Here is a 19,870-nt window from a genome sequence, read left to right as displayed (position 1 = left end):
ACTTCGACAGGATGCTGCTGCCGCCGGAGCTCAGCGTCTCGCTGCGGGTGGAGCGGCCCCTGTTGCCCGTCCGGCCCCGCACCCCGCCGCGGGCCCCGTTCTGCTTCGCCCCCAGCCGCCTCCGCTTCCATCGCCAGCACGAGTTCTTTGAGGTAAGGGCCCCGGCTGCGACTACATCTCCCGGCAGCCCTCGCGTGGCCTCTGGCCTGCTACCCGCGGGGCAGGATGGGAAATGCAGTCCCAGCGGAGGGGGTACCTGTGCGTTCGACGGCGCCAGCTGGGCCGAACAGCAGCGAGCTCTGTTCTCAGCGCTTCCCCCAACCCCCGGGGTTCCTCTGACCCAGTGCCAAAATCCCATTCCCCCCAAATCAGGAGATTTAACACTATCTCCTGTTGAACGAAGGGAGCGTTTCATGTAGTCATGTGACTCAGGACCTCTGGTTACAGGAAAATTGCCCAAAATTGTGAGACTCGCTGCAAGCTTGTCCTACTGGTGAAAGGAGCAAGTCCAGCCCAGCAACCTCCAGGGATGAGTCCCTCATGTGGTCTAGCTGGGGAATGCCGTGGGTTAAATCTTCCTGATCCCCGATGGGCTGGGCACTGTGATAGCCAGGGTCTTCAGGCTCCTGGACATGGGTCCTATGTGTCCGCTCTGCTAGACTCCATGACGTAGATTTATGTAGATACTCATGTCTCTAGCCCAGGGGTTCTCAAACGGGGGGGGTTGGGACCCCTCAGGGGGTCGTGAGGTTATTACAGGGGGGATCACGAGCTGTCAGCTTCCAGCCCAAATCCTGCTTTGTCTCCAGCATTTATAATGGTGTTAAATATATAAAAAAAGTGTTTTTAATTCATAAGGGGGGGTTGCACTCAGAGGCTTGCTATGTGAAAGGGGTCACCAGCACAAAAGTTTGAGAATCACTGCTCTAGCCCTTTTGGTTGCAAAAAATGTCTTTTAGTGCAAAGCAAACTGAGGTGAGACTAAGTCTGCAAACAGGTGGCTGCAGTACCTCTGCTGCTGTTCAGAGCTGTGTAAGTAGCAATGACGGTCAGGAATCCTGTCTCTGTTGTGCAGCTCTCAGGAAATGTCCGAGCAGCAGCAGCAGAGACAAGCGCTAGAGTTCGTCACAGAGGTTGAGGACAAACTTCCAAACCAGTTAGGACCAGGAGCAGAACTGTGCAGATTCATCGTCCACCATCACCACCACTCTTCATCACAGCAGCTAAAAGGCCCTACATTGTGAGGGTGGAACAGAGAGTTCTTTTCAGCGGCCAGGTTGGGGTGAGAAGCACACAAGTGGGCATCAAATATATAAGACTTCTGTTAGCAGATACAAAAACTAGAGCCCCCTAGCAGGGCCAAGGACAACACGTTGGAAGGAGTTACAACCCTCCCCTTTCCCACCATCTAGGGTGGGTTTGTTGTCTTTCACCTGGATAGTGAGGCCTCTGCCTTTGGTTATAGACTCTGCACTGTTATCTGAGTTTGTAACTAGTTAATGGCATGACTGGCAGCTCAATGTGTTGCCTAGGCTGGAACATGGCAGTCTCGCTGTAACTAATTCAGCAGTTTTGTCAGCCTTCCGTCCTCCCAGCTTTCTATGATATGATGTCTGAAGTGTAGTGTTCTGTTTTAGTGGTGCCTGTCAGGGCACTCAATCATCTGGTGAGGCACTGTGGGAAGAAATGCTGAGTCTATTCCAGAATGCTCTGATATGCAGCTAGGGCAACATGATGCATGCAGATGTATAAACGTGATTATAATGGCAGAAAAGAAGCTGTATGGAAACAGATTTACAAGTAAAATGGTTCAAAGTGACTGTGCTTCTTTGAAAGCTGCAGTGGACTGTGTCCGTCCCCCCCTTTTTTAAATTTTATTTATAAAGAAAAATTCTGAAAGCAGTCCATGGTAGCAGCATATTTGTTGCTGTGCTGCCTGATATAGCCACTTAGAACTTCTCAGCCATGGCACAGAGAGAACTCTTGATTCCTGCTCCAAAAGCACAGCCCCTTTCCACTTGAGCTAGAGAAGAATACCCTTTTGATGAGTGATCCTTTTCAAACATTATGCCCATGAGTTAGTCTCGGTGACCTTGAGTGTGTCTAGAATTATGTTCTCGGTTGTTAGCAACAAAGCAGGTGATAGTAACAGTAAAGGACACTGGTACATGTGTGTACACAGGCCCAGGGTCTCTGTTGAGTATGCCAACTTGCACTTTTAATCGTGGTCTATAAGCTGGGTTTAGCAAAGTTAGATCAATATAGTATCCTTGAGCCAGAGTCGAGTTCACAGTAATATGTATTCTCATTCTTAACTCTTTTTTTTAACAGAGTTACTTGTTGGGAATAAAAGTAATTTCCAATTTGCTTTTTGAACACACATTGCTGTAACATGCCTATAATCACTATTTCCTGTTCCAGGATGGAGACATACATAGACACTTGTATCTCCAAGATATCCTGACAAATGTTACCGAAGTGACCGAAAGATCCAAGTAAGTGGTGTCGTTCATACAAATTCAGTTGTGGGTCCTGTTAACAAAAATGCATTTGATTGAATTTTGACCCTCTCTCTAACTACCAGTTTGTGGTCCATACTGTCTGTCAGTGTTGTATACATCTGTCTCGGAGTGGATTCATTAAGGCTAAACAAATGTTGAATAGTTGTGGAGTACTTTCAATCATTCCTAGTACCAGCTCAAAGTAAACTGATTCCCCTTTGTTATTTCTTGACAAAGAGAGGTCTCTTGATGGATGGTACAGTTTTTTTGTTTGTTTGTTGCATCTTCAGATAAACTTTGGCTCTTCTTTCCTTAAGAGGAATAGTTCTCTTTACACCAGTCCAAAAACATCAGCATAAGTCATTGGAGTTGAGTCTTATCTGTCTGAGTTATACAAACACTAGACAGGGATGTTTTCAATCTCCTTTATTTTTTGCACTAATCATGGAAACGGAGAAGAAGGAAGGAAGACATCACAAAGTGCCTTATAGGTGGATGACGTGATAGTTATTGAACCTGAAGCTTTCCTATAGTTATTGAAAAAAATTCAGGTTTTGAGGAAGCGTTTGGCTTTAAAATGATGTTAAATCTGAAATGTTGGTTATCTCTTTGCCAGATCTGGAGAAATCATCCCTTCAGAAAACATGGGTGTAAATGGACAATGCATTCCCAAAGGTACCTGGGAATTTAAATCTCAGCTAACCTAGAAGATCCGAGTAAATTACATGATAGATCATTACTTCAGTCAGTTTAAAAAGATTTGGAGTTCAGGGGAAAATATGCAGATGTTTGGTCAGGGAGAATAACCTGGTCAAAATGAACACATTGCCCAAGATCTCCATCTAGTTTCAAAATATTCAGTAGTCATCCCAGAAAAAACTCAGTTACCTAGAGAACAAACTGAAAGTGAGCTATTTCATAGAGATCTACTGGGATTTTGAAATATAGTAGCTCATACCTCATACTGCTGCCAGTATTAATTCATTCCATAATTAATCGTAAGTTCAGCTCTGTATGCATGACCCACAGGTTCTAGCTATGAGTTAGGTAAAAGGAGTTTGAGCCACAAATATGATCACAAATCTGAGCCACAAATAATTACAGAATCCTCACAAACTAATTCTACTGTGTCTCCAGTTTAATAGTGCTCATCTTCTCCTGTGTCGAGTAGATATTAATGAAAACTACCATAATGTAAAGATTTTTATTTAGATGTATGCAGAAGAACTGATCCACATGCTCTGGGTGGCCTTGACATAAACTAAAAATACAAATGTTTTCATCGCTTCCTTCTAGGGTGTCAGAATTCTGTTGTCATATTGTTGGGTGCTGCCAGGTCTTTGATACCTTAGAGGGTTATGAACATCACTACAACACACTGCACAGGAACATGTGCTCTTTCTGCAAACGCTCTTTCCCCTCTGTGCATCTGTTGGATACTCACATCCTGGAGTGGCATGACTCTCTCTTCCAGATAATGGCAGAGAAGCAAAATATGGTGAGTTGCAAGCAAAGATTTCATGGTGTCTCCAGCACGTGAGAACATTCTAGGAACACCCCCCCACACAGTAACCTTGCTACCCCCTCTCCCCCAACTCATTTTTGGGTCAGGACCCCTACAATTACAACACTGTAAAATTTCAGATTTAAATAGCTGAAATCATAAAATGTACTATTTTTAAAAATCTATGACTGTGAAATTGACCAAAATGGACTGTGTATTTGGTATGGTCCTAGTTATAGACCAAGCACAAGACACAAGTTGATTCATACAAAAGGAAAACAATAACATTCTTTGCAGTCTCTAGTGCCTTCTATCCAAGGATCTCTAAGCACTACATGTGCTTTATGCCTCAGTGTCCAGTGATTTAAGAATGTATTAGTCTTGTTTTTCTAATGGAGAAACTGTGGCTCTCGGAGAGGAAGAGACTTTCCCATGGTCACACACAGTGCCAGGAGTAGAACCCAGATCTCCTGCATGTAGGACTAGCCATCCTCTCTCCTTTGCTTATTGTAAAAATGAGAATAAGTGGATAAACACAAGTGTGTAAGTCTGACTTGAGCTAACTTCTCCCTAGATAATAAGTACCTAAAGGAAAGAAACAAGGGAGATGGGTCTCTTGTCAAACAGGCTCTGTCCTGCATGTGCAGTGCTGGAGTAGTTGGTTTGCCCATCTGTGGAGCTGGAATAGTTAACTGGTTTAATCAAACTAAGAACATAAGAACGGCCATACTGGGTCAGACCAAAAGTCCATCCAGCCCAGTATCCTGTCTACCGACAGTTGCCAATGCCAGGTGCCCTAGAGGGAGTGAACCTAACAGGTAATGATCAAGTGATCTCTCTCCTGCCATCCATCTCCACCCTCTGACAAACAGAGGCTAGGGACACCATTCCTTACCCATCCTGGCTAATAGCCATTAATGAACTTAACCTCCATGAATTTATCTAGTTCTCTTTTAAACCCTGGTATAGTCCTAGCCTTCACAACCTCCTCAGGCAAGGAATTCCGCAGGTTGACTGTGCGCTGTGTGAAGAAGAACTTCCTTTTATTTGTTTTAAACCTGCTGCCCATTAATTTCATTTGGTGGCCCCTAGTTCTTATATTATGGAAACAAGTAAATAACTTTTCTGACAAAGTAGGCATTCACCCACAAAAGCTTATGCTCCAATACATCTGTTAGTCTTAAAGGTGCCACAGGACCCTCTGTAACTTTTCCTTATTCACTTTCTCCACACCACTCATGATTTTATATACCTCTATCATATCCCCCCTTAATCTCCTCTTTTCCAAGCTGAAAGTCCTAGCCTCTTTAATCTCTCCTCATATGGGACGCGTTCCAAACCCCTAATAGTTTTTAGTTGTCCTTTTCTGAACTTTTTCTAATGCCAGTATATCTTTTTTGAGATAAGGAGACCGCATCTGTATGCAGTATTCAAGATGTGGGTGTACCATGGATTTATATAAGGGCAATAAAATATTCTCCGTCTTATTCTCTATCCCTTTTTTAATGATTCCTAACATCCTGTTTGCTTTTTTGACTGCCACTGCACACTGCGTGGATGTCTTCACAGAACTATCCACGATGACTCCAAGATCTCTTTCTTGATTAGTTGTAGCTAAATTAGCCCCCCAGCATATTGTATGTATAGTTGGGGTTATTTTTTCCAATATGCATTACTTTACATTTATCCACTAGCTTCCAATTTTGCTAATATCTAAGCATCCTGAGTTCAGTCAGCAGATACTTCTCTCTTCTGTCCTCTGTAAACTACACATTTTTGATCAAGGAGGTTTCCTGCTGCCACCATATGCAGGTACTTGGGGAGCCAGTATTGCACTCTCCAGGATTTTGCCTGATGGGCCTTAGCAGTTTGGACTTTGCCTCATACACATGCAGTCAAGAAGCCATGTGCAAGGGGTGGCAGAAAATGAACAATGTATTCCTAATACCAGAGATGGAAGTAGTTTCCCAACAAATTGAACTAGTTCCAAATTTTGTGAAACAATCTCAGCGCACCCATGTAACTTGGAGATTGTAATGTGTGAATTATATTGGCTTTCGTAGGTTTTTAAGGCTAAACGGAACCATACAATCATATGATCTTAATAACACAGGCCATAAAATATACTGTGGTTCCTGAGGTAGAGGGAATGACTTTTCTCTCATGCATAAACAAAAGTTGTAGAGCCCAATAGTTTGATTGGACTAAATCACTTTTCAGAGAGGATCCAGTACATGATGATGATACATCTTTAGTACTGTGTATCAATGTGGAAGTGCCAGGTAGACATCTTGTCTTGCCTTGGAGAAATGCTGTATGAATAACTCCCATCTTGCTTATACTGCGTACGTTTTAGAATTACCTTTCCCTCTTCTTGCTTTTTAGTATCAGTGTTTGGTAGAAGGCTGTGCGGAGAAGTTCAAGAGCAGCAAAGACAGAAAAGATCACTTAGTCAAAGTACATCTTTATCCTTCTGATTTTCGATTTGATAAACCAAAAAAAGCTAAAAGGTAAGTGCCAAATACACTGACAAAGCAAGCATTTATCCTTCTGTGTGCTGGGGACTGGTCCTCAGAAGCAGAGAACACCTGAAAATCCAGCAATCTCATGCTTCTCTGGGCTTAGTCAGTAGCACTTCATATTTACACAAGCTAGTGTCAGATTCCAGAGCTCCTGCATTCCCTTCCCGTAATTGCACTAGTTTATTTCTGGCCTCTGGAGTACAAAGAGGTTATTTACTGAATGCAAAAATGTTAGAGCCTAGCATGTGAATTCATGAGCCAAGGAATACTGGCCTTCAGGCCCTTCCAATAGGGATGACTCACCCACATTACGTGAGTGAAAGGCGTGCTAAAAAGACATTTGCTCACTCCTCATCAGTGAACCAATGAGTCCTCCCCGTTCTGCCCAGCCCCCTGCTTCCCTTGCACTCTCCCTGAAATACAGAGAGCCGAGCTGCAATCCCAGCAGCACCTGCTCTGCTCTGCTCTGAAGGGTGCACTCTGTTCCCTTCTCTGCCTGTGTACTTCAGGGAGGTGAGTGAGTGCAGGGCTGAAGGGCAAACAGTCTCCATTGTGGTGGCGGTGGCAGGAAAAGGCCTGCCAAGCTGTGTCAAGTGCAGGAATCCATCCCCAGAGTGGGTGCATGGGCCTGGAGAGCCCAACACGTGCTCAGGAATCCTATCCCAGGTGCAGGAGGCTGGCAAGTCAACCAGAGGGTACCAGTGACCCTGCACAAGCAAGGTCCCTTCCAGTTCACGCTATCTGTGGGTTAGGGTGCTGCCCACAGCCAGATGACACCTATCCCTCACCTCTTCTGCAGCACTCTCTATTCTGGTTGAAAAACATGACCAGAACAGAGGCATGCTCCTTTGTTTGGTGCTTGGCTCTCTGTCCTGGCCATGGAGCAATGGAAGCATTAAGGGAGAGGAGCCAGCCATGAGTGTGCAGCTGAGTCTGGAGGAAGAGGAGAGAGAGACACTGTTATAGATACTTACATAGGATTCCTTTCAGTGCTACATGAACAGCTGGAGAAGCAAAGTCCTGATTGGCCCCATGCATAGGCATGCCCATTTCTCAGGCGGCTGTAAGAAGTTATGTAGTAGTGGTATGGATACAGACACACTTACATGAAGCAATGATGTCACTAATCAACTTTTTCGTCTCTCCCCTAATGTTGCCATTCCTATTCCAAGGCTGGGGAACCATGGAGACTTATTTAGCAATGAAGGGTGATCTCTATCCTTAACAGTTTAGTAAGCACACAGTGGGGCAGAGCCATTGGCTCTTACAGACTGATCTGAGCAGTGACACTGGCAATGGCCAGTGATCTCTCAGGCAATCAAACCCACTCTGTTATCACTAGTTTTCAGTTGAATGGCTTAGAACGTAGAAAGGAAGTGAACTGCTGATTGTAGAAAGTGTCTTTCTTAGCCATGGATCAGGCACCAACATTCATCTCTTTGGAGCATGACGCCCTAAGCTATGGAAGGAAGGAAACTCATTGGTCCTGCTCAGCCAGATGAATCCAGGTATGCTTTATGGGCATAAGAAAGAAGCTTGTGGTGAAGCCCATGTACTGTAATGCAGTAGTTCTGACTCTCCACTCTGCAGACCCCCTTGTAAGAGAGCGCCTCCTGTGAGCCAGCTTCCCTCTAGCACTGCAGGGCTCTGCTTGCTTGAACATTTTACAGGCCACCCAGAGTGACCAAGGACACTTGCTGCCTTCTGCTAGCCCCCTCTGACTCTCCTGAGCCTGTTTTACTTAATTTGTTTTGTAGCCTCCTGATCAAATGACCTTGGGCCCTTGAGCCTAAGCTGACTTGGAGGCAGTTGGCAGCTCCTGAAAGGAGGGTTTTGTTTCTGCAGCAGCACCAAGCACAATAAGCCTCCCTCTAAGCTGGACGTGAGCATGCCAATGGATGTGAATGTGGAGACTTACGAGCAGTCGCAAGCAGATTCCATGGAAATTTGTCCAAGTGAGAGCGTGGAGAATCCCACCCAGCCTATGAGTGGCCCAATTTCATCACTGCAGGAGAAAAAGCTCTATAAATCCAGGTCTGTTTTTCCTTTATGTAAACTCCTTCTGCAGGGATCAGGTCTTCATATGTGCTGGAGCAGTACCTAACGCAATAGGGCCGTGACCTTAACTGGGGCCTTTGGATGCTCTTGTGATGTATTGCGAAGTAATACCTTTTAGTGCTCATCCCAAGTGATGGCTGAGCCTTCTAAATACACATTTATGCACAAAGCTTAGCACTTCTGAAAAGTTAACATGATTTTTAATTGATGTTTGCAAAGAGTTTGAAGAAAAAAAGCAAATTCTTAGTGTTTATTTGCAGTTTACTAGGATTAAACTGCTGTTTCTGTACTTAACAGGTGGCAGCAGCAAATGACTGCTTTGTGCATTGATAGTGATTCATTTCTTTGATTCTTGCAGTCACAACTGAGAATCTTTGCAGTAACAGAGAAGTGTAATGAATGAGAAGCACACACTCACCCAAGGAAATGCCCTCAAATTCACCTTTTTTAAATAATCAGCCAGCCTGGGGGACCCAGAAGGGGTGCAGTCTTCTCTTGAGTCTTACTTAGGATCCAGTTAAAGCAAGTGGATTTGATTGTGTGCTGTACCTCCAGCAGGTTAGGTGAGGTAGTGCAAAGGTGGCTCCAAATTCTGGGCTGCTCTATGGATTGAAACTGCCATCAGTATAGTTAGAGCAGCCTCTGGTGTAACTAGGACTTGCAAGGGGCAGTGTAGAGCCAGTTGTGGTTCCTGTACAGTCCTTGTATGCTAATGCAGCAATGCACAGAGGCCAGGATGGGGGTCAAAACTATCCCTATATATGTATTCTTTTCATTTAAATCTGAAGTTCATTATGTGTATTGTTAGTAGGGCTGTCAAACTATTAAAAAAATTAATCACGATTAGTTGCCGTTTTAATCACACTGTTAAACAATAATAGAGTACCAATTTAAATTTATTATGAGTATTTTTGGATGTTTTTTTACATTTTCAAATATATTGATTTCAGTTACAATGCAGAATACAATGCTCACTTTATATAATTATTTTTTATTACAAATATTTGCAAGTCGAAGCATGACGGGGCATAAGGATGTTTAACATATTTGGCAGATAAATACCTTGCAACGCTGGCTGCAACAGTGCCATGTGAATGCCTGTTCTCACTTTCAAGTGACATTGTAAATAAGTAGCAGGCAGCATTATCTCCTGTAAATGTAAACAAACTTGTTTGTCTTAGTGATTGGCTGAACAAGAAGTAGGACTGAGTGGACTTGTAGGCGCTAAAGTTTTACATTGTTTTGTTTTTTTGAATGCAGTTACGTAACAAAAAAAATCTAATTTGTAAGTTGTACTTTCATGATAAAGAGATTGTACTACAGTACTTGTATGAGGTGAATTGAAAAATACTATTTTTCTTTTTTACAGTGCAAATATTTGTAATAAAGATATAAAGTGAGCACTGTACATTTTGTATTCTGTGCAGTTGAAATTAATATATTTGAAAATGCAGAAAAACACCCAAACTATTTATAATACATTTAAATTGGTATTCTATTATTGTTTAACTGTGTGATTAAAACTGCAGTTAATCACAATTAATTTTTTAATCAAGTTAATTTGTTTTGAGGTAATCACTTGAATTAACAGTGATTAATTGACAGCCCTGATTAATTGTTAGTAACACCTGAGGTTTTTAACTCAAAAATAATTCTAGGGATCTAATTCACTTGTCAGCATTTCTGCTATTTTATTATTTGCATTTTCTCTCAAACCTAATCTAGGTTTAACCAAATTTCCCCACCAGTTCTGCTGAGCTGGTGTTAGCACTGGTGGGAGCCCTAGTATAGGGTATGTCTACACTACGAAATTAGGTCGAATTTATAGAAGCCGGTTTTATAGGAATCGGTTGTATACAGCCGATTGTGTGTGTCCCCACATAAAATGCTCTAAGTGCTCTAGTTGGCGGACCGCGTCCACAGTACCGAGGCTAGCGTCAACTTCCGGAGCATTGCACTATGGGTAGCTATCCCACAGTTCCTGCAGACTCCACCGCACATTGGAATTCTGGGTTGAGATCCCAATGCCTGAATGATGCAAAACAGTGTCGCTGGGGGTTCTGGGTACATGTCGTCAGGCCCCTCTCCCTCCGTCAGAGCACCGGCAGACAATAGATTCGCGCCTTTTTACCTGGGTTACCTGTGCAGACAACATACCACGGCAAGCATGGAGCCCGCTCAGATCAGCTCACCGTCACCATATGTCATCTGGGTGCCGGCAGACCTGGTACTGCATTGCTACACAGCAGCAGCAGCTAACTGCCTTTTGGCGGTAGATGGTGCAGCATGACTGGTAACCGTGGGGCTGGCAGCCGTAGGGCTGCATTGCACCAGCCCCTTGCCTTTTGGTAGAAGATGGTATATTACGACTGGTAACCATCGTTGTCGTACTGCAGTGGCTGTCAATCATGGGCACCTGGGCAGACATGCAACTGTCTCGAAGATGATGCCTATCAGTCGTAGTATGCTATTTTCTGCCAATCGCCCAGTATTGTCTGCTAAGCACCCAGAAGAGGCCGAGGGCGATCTGGGGGCTGGCAGACGTGGGGCTGGCAGACGTGGGGCTGCATTGCTACACAGCAGCAGCCCCTTGCCTTTTGGTAGAAGATGGCATATTATGATTGATATCCGTCGTTGTCGTACTGCAGTGGCTATCAGTCATGCTGCACCGTCAGCTGCCAGCTTAAGATGTAAAAAATAGATTTGTTCTGTATTCATTTGCTTCCCCTCCCTCCGTGAAATCAACGGCCTGCTAAGCCCAGGGTTTTCAGTTTAATCTTTGCGGGGACCATTCTGTGTGACAGTTGTTTGTGTTTCTCCCTGATGCACAGCCACCTTTCTTGATTTTAATTCCCTGTACCTCTACGCCATGTCGTCACTCGGCCCTCCCTCCCTCCTTCCCCTGGTCCGTCAGATACTAGTTTCGTGCCTTTTTTCAGACCAGGCGCCATAGCTAGCACTAGGATCATGGAGCCAGCTCAGATCACCGCGGCAATTATGAGCACTATGAACACCACACGCATTGTCCTGTAGTATATGCAGAGCCAGGACATGCCAAAGCGAAACCGGGACCAGCCGAGGAGGCGATTGCAGCATGGCGACGAGAGCGATGAGGAAATTGACATGGACATAGACCTCTCACAAGGCACAGGCCCCAGCAATGTGGAAATCATGGTGTTACTGGGGCAGGTTCATGGTGTGGAACGCCGATTCTGGGCCCGGGAAACAAGCACAGACTGGTGGGACCGCATCGTGCTGCAGGTGTGGGACGATTCCCAGTGGCTGCGAAACTTTCGCATGCGTAAGGGCACTTTCATGGAACTTTGTGACTTGCTTTCCCCTGACCTGAAGCGCCAGAATACCAGGATGAGAGCAGCCCTCACAGTTGAGAAGCGAGTGGCGATAGCCCTGTGGAAGCTTGCAACACCAGACAACTACCGGTCAGTCAGGAATCAATTTGGAGTGGGCAAATCTACTGTGGGGGCTGCTGTGATCCAATTTGCCAGGGCAATGAAAGACCTGGTGATATCAAGGGTAGTGACTCTGGGCAACGTGCAGTCAATAGTGGATGGGACCCAGCCTACCCCTTAATGCCATGGCTCATGAAGCCGTACACAGGCAGCCTGGACAGGAGTCAGGACCTGTTCAACTACAGGCTGAGCAAGTGCCGAATGGTGGTGGAATGTGCATTTGGACGTTTAAAAGCGCGCTGGCGCAGCTTACTGACTCGCTCAGACCTCAGCGAAAAGAATATCCCCATTGTTATTGCTACTTGCTGTGCGCTCCACAATATCTGTGAGAGTAAGGGGGAGACATTTATGGCGGGGTGGGAGGTTGAGGCAAATCGCCTGGCCGCTGATTACGCGCAGCCAGACACCAGGGCGGTTAGAGGAGCACAGCAGGGCGCGGTGTGCATCAGAGAAGCTTTGAAAACGAGTTTTGTTACTGGCCAGGCTACGGTGTGAAACTTCTGTTTGTTTCTCCTTGATGAACCCTCTGCCCCCCCCCCCCACCCGGTTCACTCTACTTCCCTGTAAACCAACCACCCCACCCTCCCCTCCCCACTTTGAGCACCGCTTGCAGAGGCAATAAAGTCATTGTTATTTCACATTCATGCACTCTTTATTAATTCATCACACAACTAGGGGGATAATTGCCAAGGTAGCCCGGGATGGGTGGGGGAGGAGGGAAGGAAAAGGACACACTGCATTTTAAAACTTTAACCAGCCTTCTGATGCTCGGGCAAATATCTGGGGTGGAGTGACTGGGTGGCCGGAGGCCCCCCCACCACGTTCTTGGGCGTCTGGGTGAGGAGGCTATGGAACTTGGGGAGGAGGGCTGTTGGTTACACAGGGGCTGTAGCGGCGGTCTCTGCTCCTGCTGCCTTTCCTGCAGCTCAACCATACGCTGGAGCATATCAGTTTGATGCTCTTGCCTTCTGTCTGCAAGCTGACGCCACCTATCATCTTCAGCCTGCAACTTGCTCTGTTCAGCCCGCGATTCAGCCCGCCACCTCTCCTCTCGTTCATATTGTGCTTTCCTGATGTCTGACATTGACTGCCTCCACGCATTCTGCTGTGCTCTATCAGCGTGGGAGGACATCTGGAGCTCCGTGAACATATCGTCCCGCGTCCTCCGTTTTCTCTTTCTAATGTTCACTAGCCTCTGTGAAGGAGAAACATTTGCAGCTGGTGGAGGAGAAGGGAGAGGTGGTTAAAAAAGACACATTTTAGAGAACAATGGGTACACTCTTTCGTTACAAGGTCGCATTTTTCCTCTGATAGTGAGGGCCTGCCAGTTTCGTGTGAGAGATCACTCACGCGGTGCCAGGCAACAGATTTCGGCTTGCAGGCAGCCATGGTAAGCCACAGTCTTTCGGCTTTTTTAACCTTATTAACATGTGGGAATGGTTTCAAACAGCAGCGCCCTCATTTCCTATATCAAGGATGAATTGGGTTGGCCATTTAAAATGGGTTTGCAATGTAAAAGGAGGGGCTGCGGTTTCCGGGTTAACATGCAGCACAAACCCAACAAATCCCCCTCACACCCAATTCTCTGGGATGATGACTTCACCCCTCCCCCCACCGCGTGGCTAACAGCGGGGAACATTTCTGTTCAGCAGAGCAGGAACGGGCACCTCTGAATGTCCCCTTAATAAAATCACCCCATTTCAACCAGGTGACCATGAATGATATTACTCTCCTGAGGATAACAAAGAGCGATAAGGAATGGATGTTGTCTGCATGCCAGCAAACACCGGGACCATATGCTACAATGCTTTGTTATGCAATGATTCCAGACTACGTGCTACTGGCCTGGCGTGGTAAAGTGTCCTACCATGGCGGACGGGATAAGGCAGCCCTCCCCAGAAACCTTTTGCAAAGGCTTTGGGAGTACATGAAGGAGAGCTTTCTGGAGATGTCCCTGGAGGATTTCCGCTCCATCCCCATACACGTTAACAGACTTTTCCAGTAGCTGTACTGGCCGCGATTGCCAGGGCAAATTAATCATTGAACACGCTTGCTTTTAAGCCATGTGTAATATTTACAAAGGTACACTCACCAGAGGTCCCCTGTGTGCCCTGAGGGTCTTGGGTGAGTTCGGGGGTTACTGGTTCCAGGTCCAGGGTGACAAACATATCCTGGCTGTTGGGGAAACCGGTTTCTCCGCTTCCTTGCTGCTGTGAGCTACCTACATTACCCCCATCCTCATCTTCCTCGTTCCCCGAACCCTCTTCCCTGTGTTTCTCCAGTGAGGGAGTCATAGCACACAGTTGGGGTAGTGGTGGCTGCACCCACTAGAATGGCATGCAGCTCCACGTAGAAGCGGCAAGTTTGCGGCTCTGCCCCGGACTTTCCGTTTGCTTCTCTGGCTTTGTGGTAGGCTTGCCGTAGCTCCTTAATTTTCACGTGGCACTGCTGTGCGTCCCTGTTATGGCCTCTGTCCTTCATGGCCTTGGAGACCTTTTCTAATACTTTGCCATTTCTTTTACTGCTACGGAGTTCAGCTAGCACTGATTCATCTCCCCATATGGCGAGCAGATCCCGTACCTCCCGTTCTGTCCATGCTGGAGCTCTTTTGCGATCCTGGGACTCCATCACGGTTACCTGTGCTGATGAGCTCTGCGTGGTCACCTGTGCTCTCCACGCTGGGCAAACAGGAAATGAAATTCAAACGTTCGCGGGGCTTTTCCTGTCTACCTGGTCAGTGCATCTGAGTTGAGAGTGCTGTCCAGAGCGGTCACAATGAAGCACTGTGGGATAGCTCCCGGAGGCCAATAACGTCGAATTCCGTCCACACTACCCCAATTCCGACCCGCAAAGGCCGATTTTATCGCTAATCCCCTCGTTGGAGGCGGTGTAAAGAAACCGGTTTAAAGGGCTGTCATAAGTATAAAGGGAAGGGTAACAGCTGTCCTGTGTACAGTACTATAAAATCCCTCCTGGCCAGAGACTCCAAAATCCTTTTCCCTGTAAAGGGTTAAGAAGCTCAGGTAACCTGGCTGGCATCTGACCCAAAGGACCAATAAGGGGACAAGATACTTTCAAATCTTGGGGGGGGGGGGAGCGGAAGGCTTTTGTTTGTGCTCTTTATTTGGGAGTTCGTTCGCTCTTGGGACTGAGAGGGACCAGACATCAATCCAGGTTCTCCACATCTTCCTAAACAAGTCTCTCCTATTTCAAACTTGTAAGTAAATAGCCAGGCAAGGCGTCTTAGTTTTACTTTGTTTTCTCAACTTGTAAATGTACCTTTTACTAAAGTGTTTATCTTTGTTTGCTATGCTTTGAACCTGAGGCTAGAGGGGGGTCCTCTGAGCTCTTTAAGTTTGATTACCCTGTAAAGTTATTTTCCATCCTGATTTTACAGAGATGATTTTTACCTTTTTCTTTAATTAAAAGCCTTCTTTTTAAGAACCTAATTGATTTTTCCTTGTTTTTAGATCCAAGGGGGTTGGATCTGTAATCACCAGGGAATTGGTGAAAGGTTTCTCAAGGCTACCCAGGGAAGGGAATTAGCTTTGAGATGGTGGCAGCGGACCAGAGCTAAGCTGGTAGTTAAGCTTAGAAGTTTTCATGCAGGCCCCCACATTTGTACCCTAAAGTTCAAAGTGGGGATACAGCCTTGACAAGGGCCCTTTAAGTCGAAAGAAAGGGCTTCGTCGTGTGAACGTGTCCAGGCTTAATTCAATTTAACGCTAAAGTCGACCTAAACTCGTAGTGTAGACCAGGCCATAGATGAGGCTCTACTGGCCAGGCACATTTTTACCATATTGTCCGTTAATATGGTGAAAAAAGTTCAAATGAGATGGTGGGAAAATGGCTCTAGCTGCAGGAGACTTGCTTACACAAGGGCTAACACTGATCCAGAAAAACAGGGTGAATATTTTTGTAAAATTACCTAACTTGGCTCAGGCCTCAGTCCCAGACTTCAAGCCTTGCCTACCCATAATAATGGTAAAAATTTCAAAGCCTACAAAAGGATATTGCACGCATTTAGCTATATTGCTTTCTAAACCAATGAAGTTAAATCACTGCAACTTTGTTGTATAGACAGGGCCTACCCCCAGACTTTTCAGTCTCCTTTAAGATACAAATGTATAACTTAAACTTCACTTTACCAAAAAGTTGAATTGGGGGCGAGTAGTGGTTTTCCAAGTTCTGCCCACAAAATAAGGTCCTTCTGCTTCAGATGCTAAAATAAGACACTGCTCACATTAAACTGTGCAGATGTTCAAAAAATGATCATGTGTGTTCTGCTGGGCTCGACTCCCCTTGGTGAGGCTTGCCTTGCTAGCCTCTTGGGGCTTGGCTCCTTGATTTAGGAGGAGGAAGGAATAAGAGGAAGTATCTTCCAGGTGTAACATACATGGGGCCAAAATGAGCTGTTACTCATAGTGGCTTATGCAGATCTTCATAATGTGATATTCCCCTCCCTCCCCCCCCCCCTTTGGGCAGTGAAATAGTTAAGTGTTGACATGTCAACTCAGATCTCTAACTCACCGACTGGATGAGATGAACAAGGAAATTCAAACCTCACAGATGCTGTTTCAGGTTTTCTGCAGGCAGACACCGCTGCATCAGTTAAAAACCCTTCAAAATGTGAACAGAATGTATCATTCATAAATTCCAAAGCCAGAAGGGACCATTGTGAATCATCTAGCCTGACCTCCTATATGTCACAGGCCAGAGAACTTCCCCAAAATACCATAATTCCTAGAGCAGATCTTTTAGAAAAACATCTAATCTTGCTTTAAAAGTTGTCAGTGATGGAGAATTTATCGTGACCCTTGGTAAATTGTTCTAATGATTCATTACTCTCACCATTGAAAATGTATGCCTTTATTTCCAGTCTGAATTTGTCTAGCTTCAAATTCCAGCCTTTGGATCATATTATATCTTTAGCTGCTACATTGAAGAGCCCATAATTAAATATTTGCTCCCCATGTAGATACTTGTAGACAGTAATCAAGTCACCCCTTAACCTTCTTTTTGTTACACTCAAGAAGCTCAATCTATTTAGCTTATCATTATAAGGGGACATAACAGTTTTCAAGTACATAAAAAGTTGTTACAAGGAGGAGAGAGAAAAATTGTTCTTAACCGCTGAGGATAGGACAAGAAGCAATGGGCGTAAATAGCAGCAAGGGAGGTTTAGGTTGGACATTAGGAAAAACATCCTAACTGTCTGGGTAGTTAAGCACTGAAATAAATTGCCTGGGGAGGTTGTGGAATCTCCATCAGTGAAGATTTTAAGAGCAAGTTAAACAAATACCTGTTAGGGATGGTCTAGATAATACGTAGCCCTGCCATGAGTGCAGGGGACTGGACTAGATGACCTCTTGAGGTCCTTTCCAGTCCTATGATTCTAGAAGGCATGTTTTCTAATTCTTTAATCATTCTATGGACCCTCTTCAATCTATAAACATCCTTCTTGAATCATGAGCACCAGAACTGGACACAGTATTACAGCAGCAGTTGCACCAGTGGCAAATACTGAGGTAAAATAACCTCTCTACTCCTACTTGAAATTCCCCTGTTTATGCATCTCAGGATCACATTAGCTTTTTGACCACAGTGTCACACTGGGAACTCATGTTCAGTTGATTATCTGCCATGACCTCCAAATCTCTTTCAATGTCACTGCTTCCCAGGATAGGGTCCCCCATCCTGTAAGTATGGCCTACATTCTTTATTCCCAAATGTATACATTTACATTTAACTGTATTAAAATGCATATTATTTGCTTGTGGCCAGTTTACCAAGTGATCCATATTGCTCTGAATCAGTGACCTTATTTACCACTCTCCCAATCTTTGTATCATCTGCAAATGTTATCAGTCATGATTTTATGTTTTCTTCCAAGTCATTGATGAAGATGTTAAATAGCGTTCATAAGGGCTAGGGGGATTTTTAAAGAGTTTAGGGTGTGGAGAACTAAAGGGTTGCCAAGGAGAGGTGGAAGTATGCTGTCTCCTCACAGACCAATCCTTCCCTGTTCAGGTCCTGCCTTTACATTGCTGACTGTGTCCCTATGAAGCAGAACTTTTGCTAATGCGCTCTCTGTTAAACAGCAGTCATTGTCATTTCCTATCAGAATAAGTTGGTTTCTTGTTAGGCATCTCAGCAAAGTGACCATTCCGGTTAAGTGTGCTATGAGTGGCACATGCATAAGTACAAAAAAACAAGACATCAAGATTTTTGTATTAACATGGTATATTTATGTTGCAGAATCCCATCAACCGTTTGCTTCGGGCAGGGCGCCAGCCGAGGATTTAAAAGCATGAAGAAGAAAGTATGAAGGTCACTGGAGCAGATTCACAAGGAATGACAAGTAAAGACAAGCAGAAAAGGCCTTGTCCCCTGAGGTTAATAAAAGATACAACTAATCATTCATGGGTTTGCTTGCTCCTCCTGGTTGAGCACAACAATGGATGTGTTGAATTTACTGTACACTGAGGGCAGGGAAGGCTTGGGTCTGTCCATTGTGATCATGGATGATCCAACGCCAGCAATTTCTGCAGCAAAGGAAAAGCAAGAGAGAAGGAAGGAGGAGGGGATCTTGTGTTTGTAGATGTTTGAGTTCCATAAATGCATGGAGAAGGGGCACTTAACCAAAGGGTTGTATTTGTTTCCCTTCCCCGCTCCACCAGGAGCTTCTGTACTCCACTCACTCCTTTGTCTGGGGACGAGGTGGACAATGTGGTAAAGGTGGTGGTATGCCAGCATTCCATCACCATCAAAGTAAGGGTAAACTCCCCTGCCCAAAAGGCTGTGGAGATGTTGGTGGGGGCCAGCTGGAGGATGACTGGGAGTCCATGGACTCAGTCAAGGCTGGAGACCTCTCGGCTCCTGCCATGCTACAGGAAAAGCTGTACCAATTCCTGGAAGACTCACGAGGCTCCAGGAGGAAGGCACTCTCCAGAAGTGGGGGGGGATTTCAATCTCCTCTTCCAGGGTGAAAGGGCCGTATCAGGAGGGTCAAGGGATCAAGGAGTGGCACTCGGCAGCCTACCAGTGAACTCACAGATTCCACAATTCCCTGACACCTTTGGGATCAAGCACAGGTTGCAGGTGCAGGTGGTGCCGCTGCCCCCAATTAAACCAACTACCATTGCATCTCTGAATACAAATACAAGAGGCTGTAGGGTGAGTCTCTGCTGATGCTAGGTGCTCTCCTCGCTTTGGGGGGTGTGGGGGTGGTACTCTGTGATCTTCCTGCAGGAGACTCACATAGATTCAGCCACCAAAGCCAGCTGGCGGCTGGGGTGGGAGGGAAGAGGGTGTACTTCAGCCACCTCACTGCACTCTTGGGCTGGATGGCCACCCTGTTTTCCCCGGACCTATGGCCCAAGGTCCTGGGGGTTGCCGAGGTCATGCCAGGGTGCCATCTGCACCTCAGGGTCTGCAAGGAGGGGCTGATCCTCAATCTTGTCAACTTGATCTGTGCCCCGATACCCAATCCCGAAGCAGGTGCAGTTGTATCAGTGGGCTCTGCCTTCCTTGGCACTTTGGATTCTCGTAAGTGCCTGGTCCTGGGTGGGAATTTTAACAGCACTCTGGATGTGCGTGAGAGAAGTGCTAGGCCACAGTGGATGTCCTCAGGGAGATTGTTACGCCCTCGTAGATGTCTGGAGCAACCACCACCTGGGTGACTCCACCTCCTTTTCCTGTGTCTGTGTGGAGTATACTCAGTCATGCCACTCGTGGCTGGACCGCATTTACGTTTCCTTTTTAACTCTTTGTGGGCCCACTCCTCCAGCATCAGGTTGGTCCCCTTCTTGGACC

The 19,870-nt window shown here is 45.7% G+C and overlaps 1 protein-coding gene across 1 annotated transcript; it reads left to right on the top strand.

Moving 5' to 3' along the window:
* The first annotated feature begins 11 nt into the window (after window positions 1–11).
* ZNF511 (zinc finger protein 511) lies at window positions 12–18,476 on the top strand. The gene is made up of 6 exons (XM_005310791.5): window positions 12–152; window positions 2,422–2,495; window positions 3,798–3,999; window positions 6,391–6,515; window positions 8,373–8,561; window positions 18,314–18,476. Exons 1-6 carry the CDS (start codon window positions 12–14, stop codon window positions 18,381–18,383), a joined length of 801 nt encoding a protein of 266 aa, XP_005310848.2. The 3' UTR covers window positions 18,384–18,476.
* Window positions 18,477–19,870: the final 1,394 nt, after the last annotated feature.

This window comes from Chrysemys picta, chromosome 7 (assembly GCF_011386835.1).
Source record: "Chrysemys picta bellii isolate R12L10 chromosome 7, ASM1138683v2, whole genome shotgun sequence".
Classification (NCBI taxonomy): Eukaryota; Metazoa; Chordata; order Testudines; family Emydidae; genus Chrysemys; species Chrysemys picta.
Note: the sequence above shows the minus strand (reverse complement) of the source record. Positions and strands in the feature narration are given on the sequence as shown.

What these genes read in the sequence shown, in the direction of transcription:
- ZNF511 (XM_005310791.5), top strand. Translation starts at nt 12, where the DNA reads ATGCTGCTGCCGCCGGAGCTCAGCGTCTCGCTGCGGGTGGAGCGGCCC. An exon ending in GAAGTGACCGAAAGATCCAA is followed by an intron (nt 2,496 to 3,797) that starts GTAAGTGGTGTC and finishes GCTTCCTTCTAG; the next exon opens with GGTGTCAGAATTCTGTTGTC. An exon ending in AAAAAGCTCTATAAATCCAG is followed by an intron (nt 8,562 to 18,313) that starts GTCTGTTTTTCC and finishes TTTATGTTGCAG; the next exon opens with AATCCCATCAACCGTTTGCT.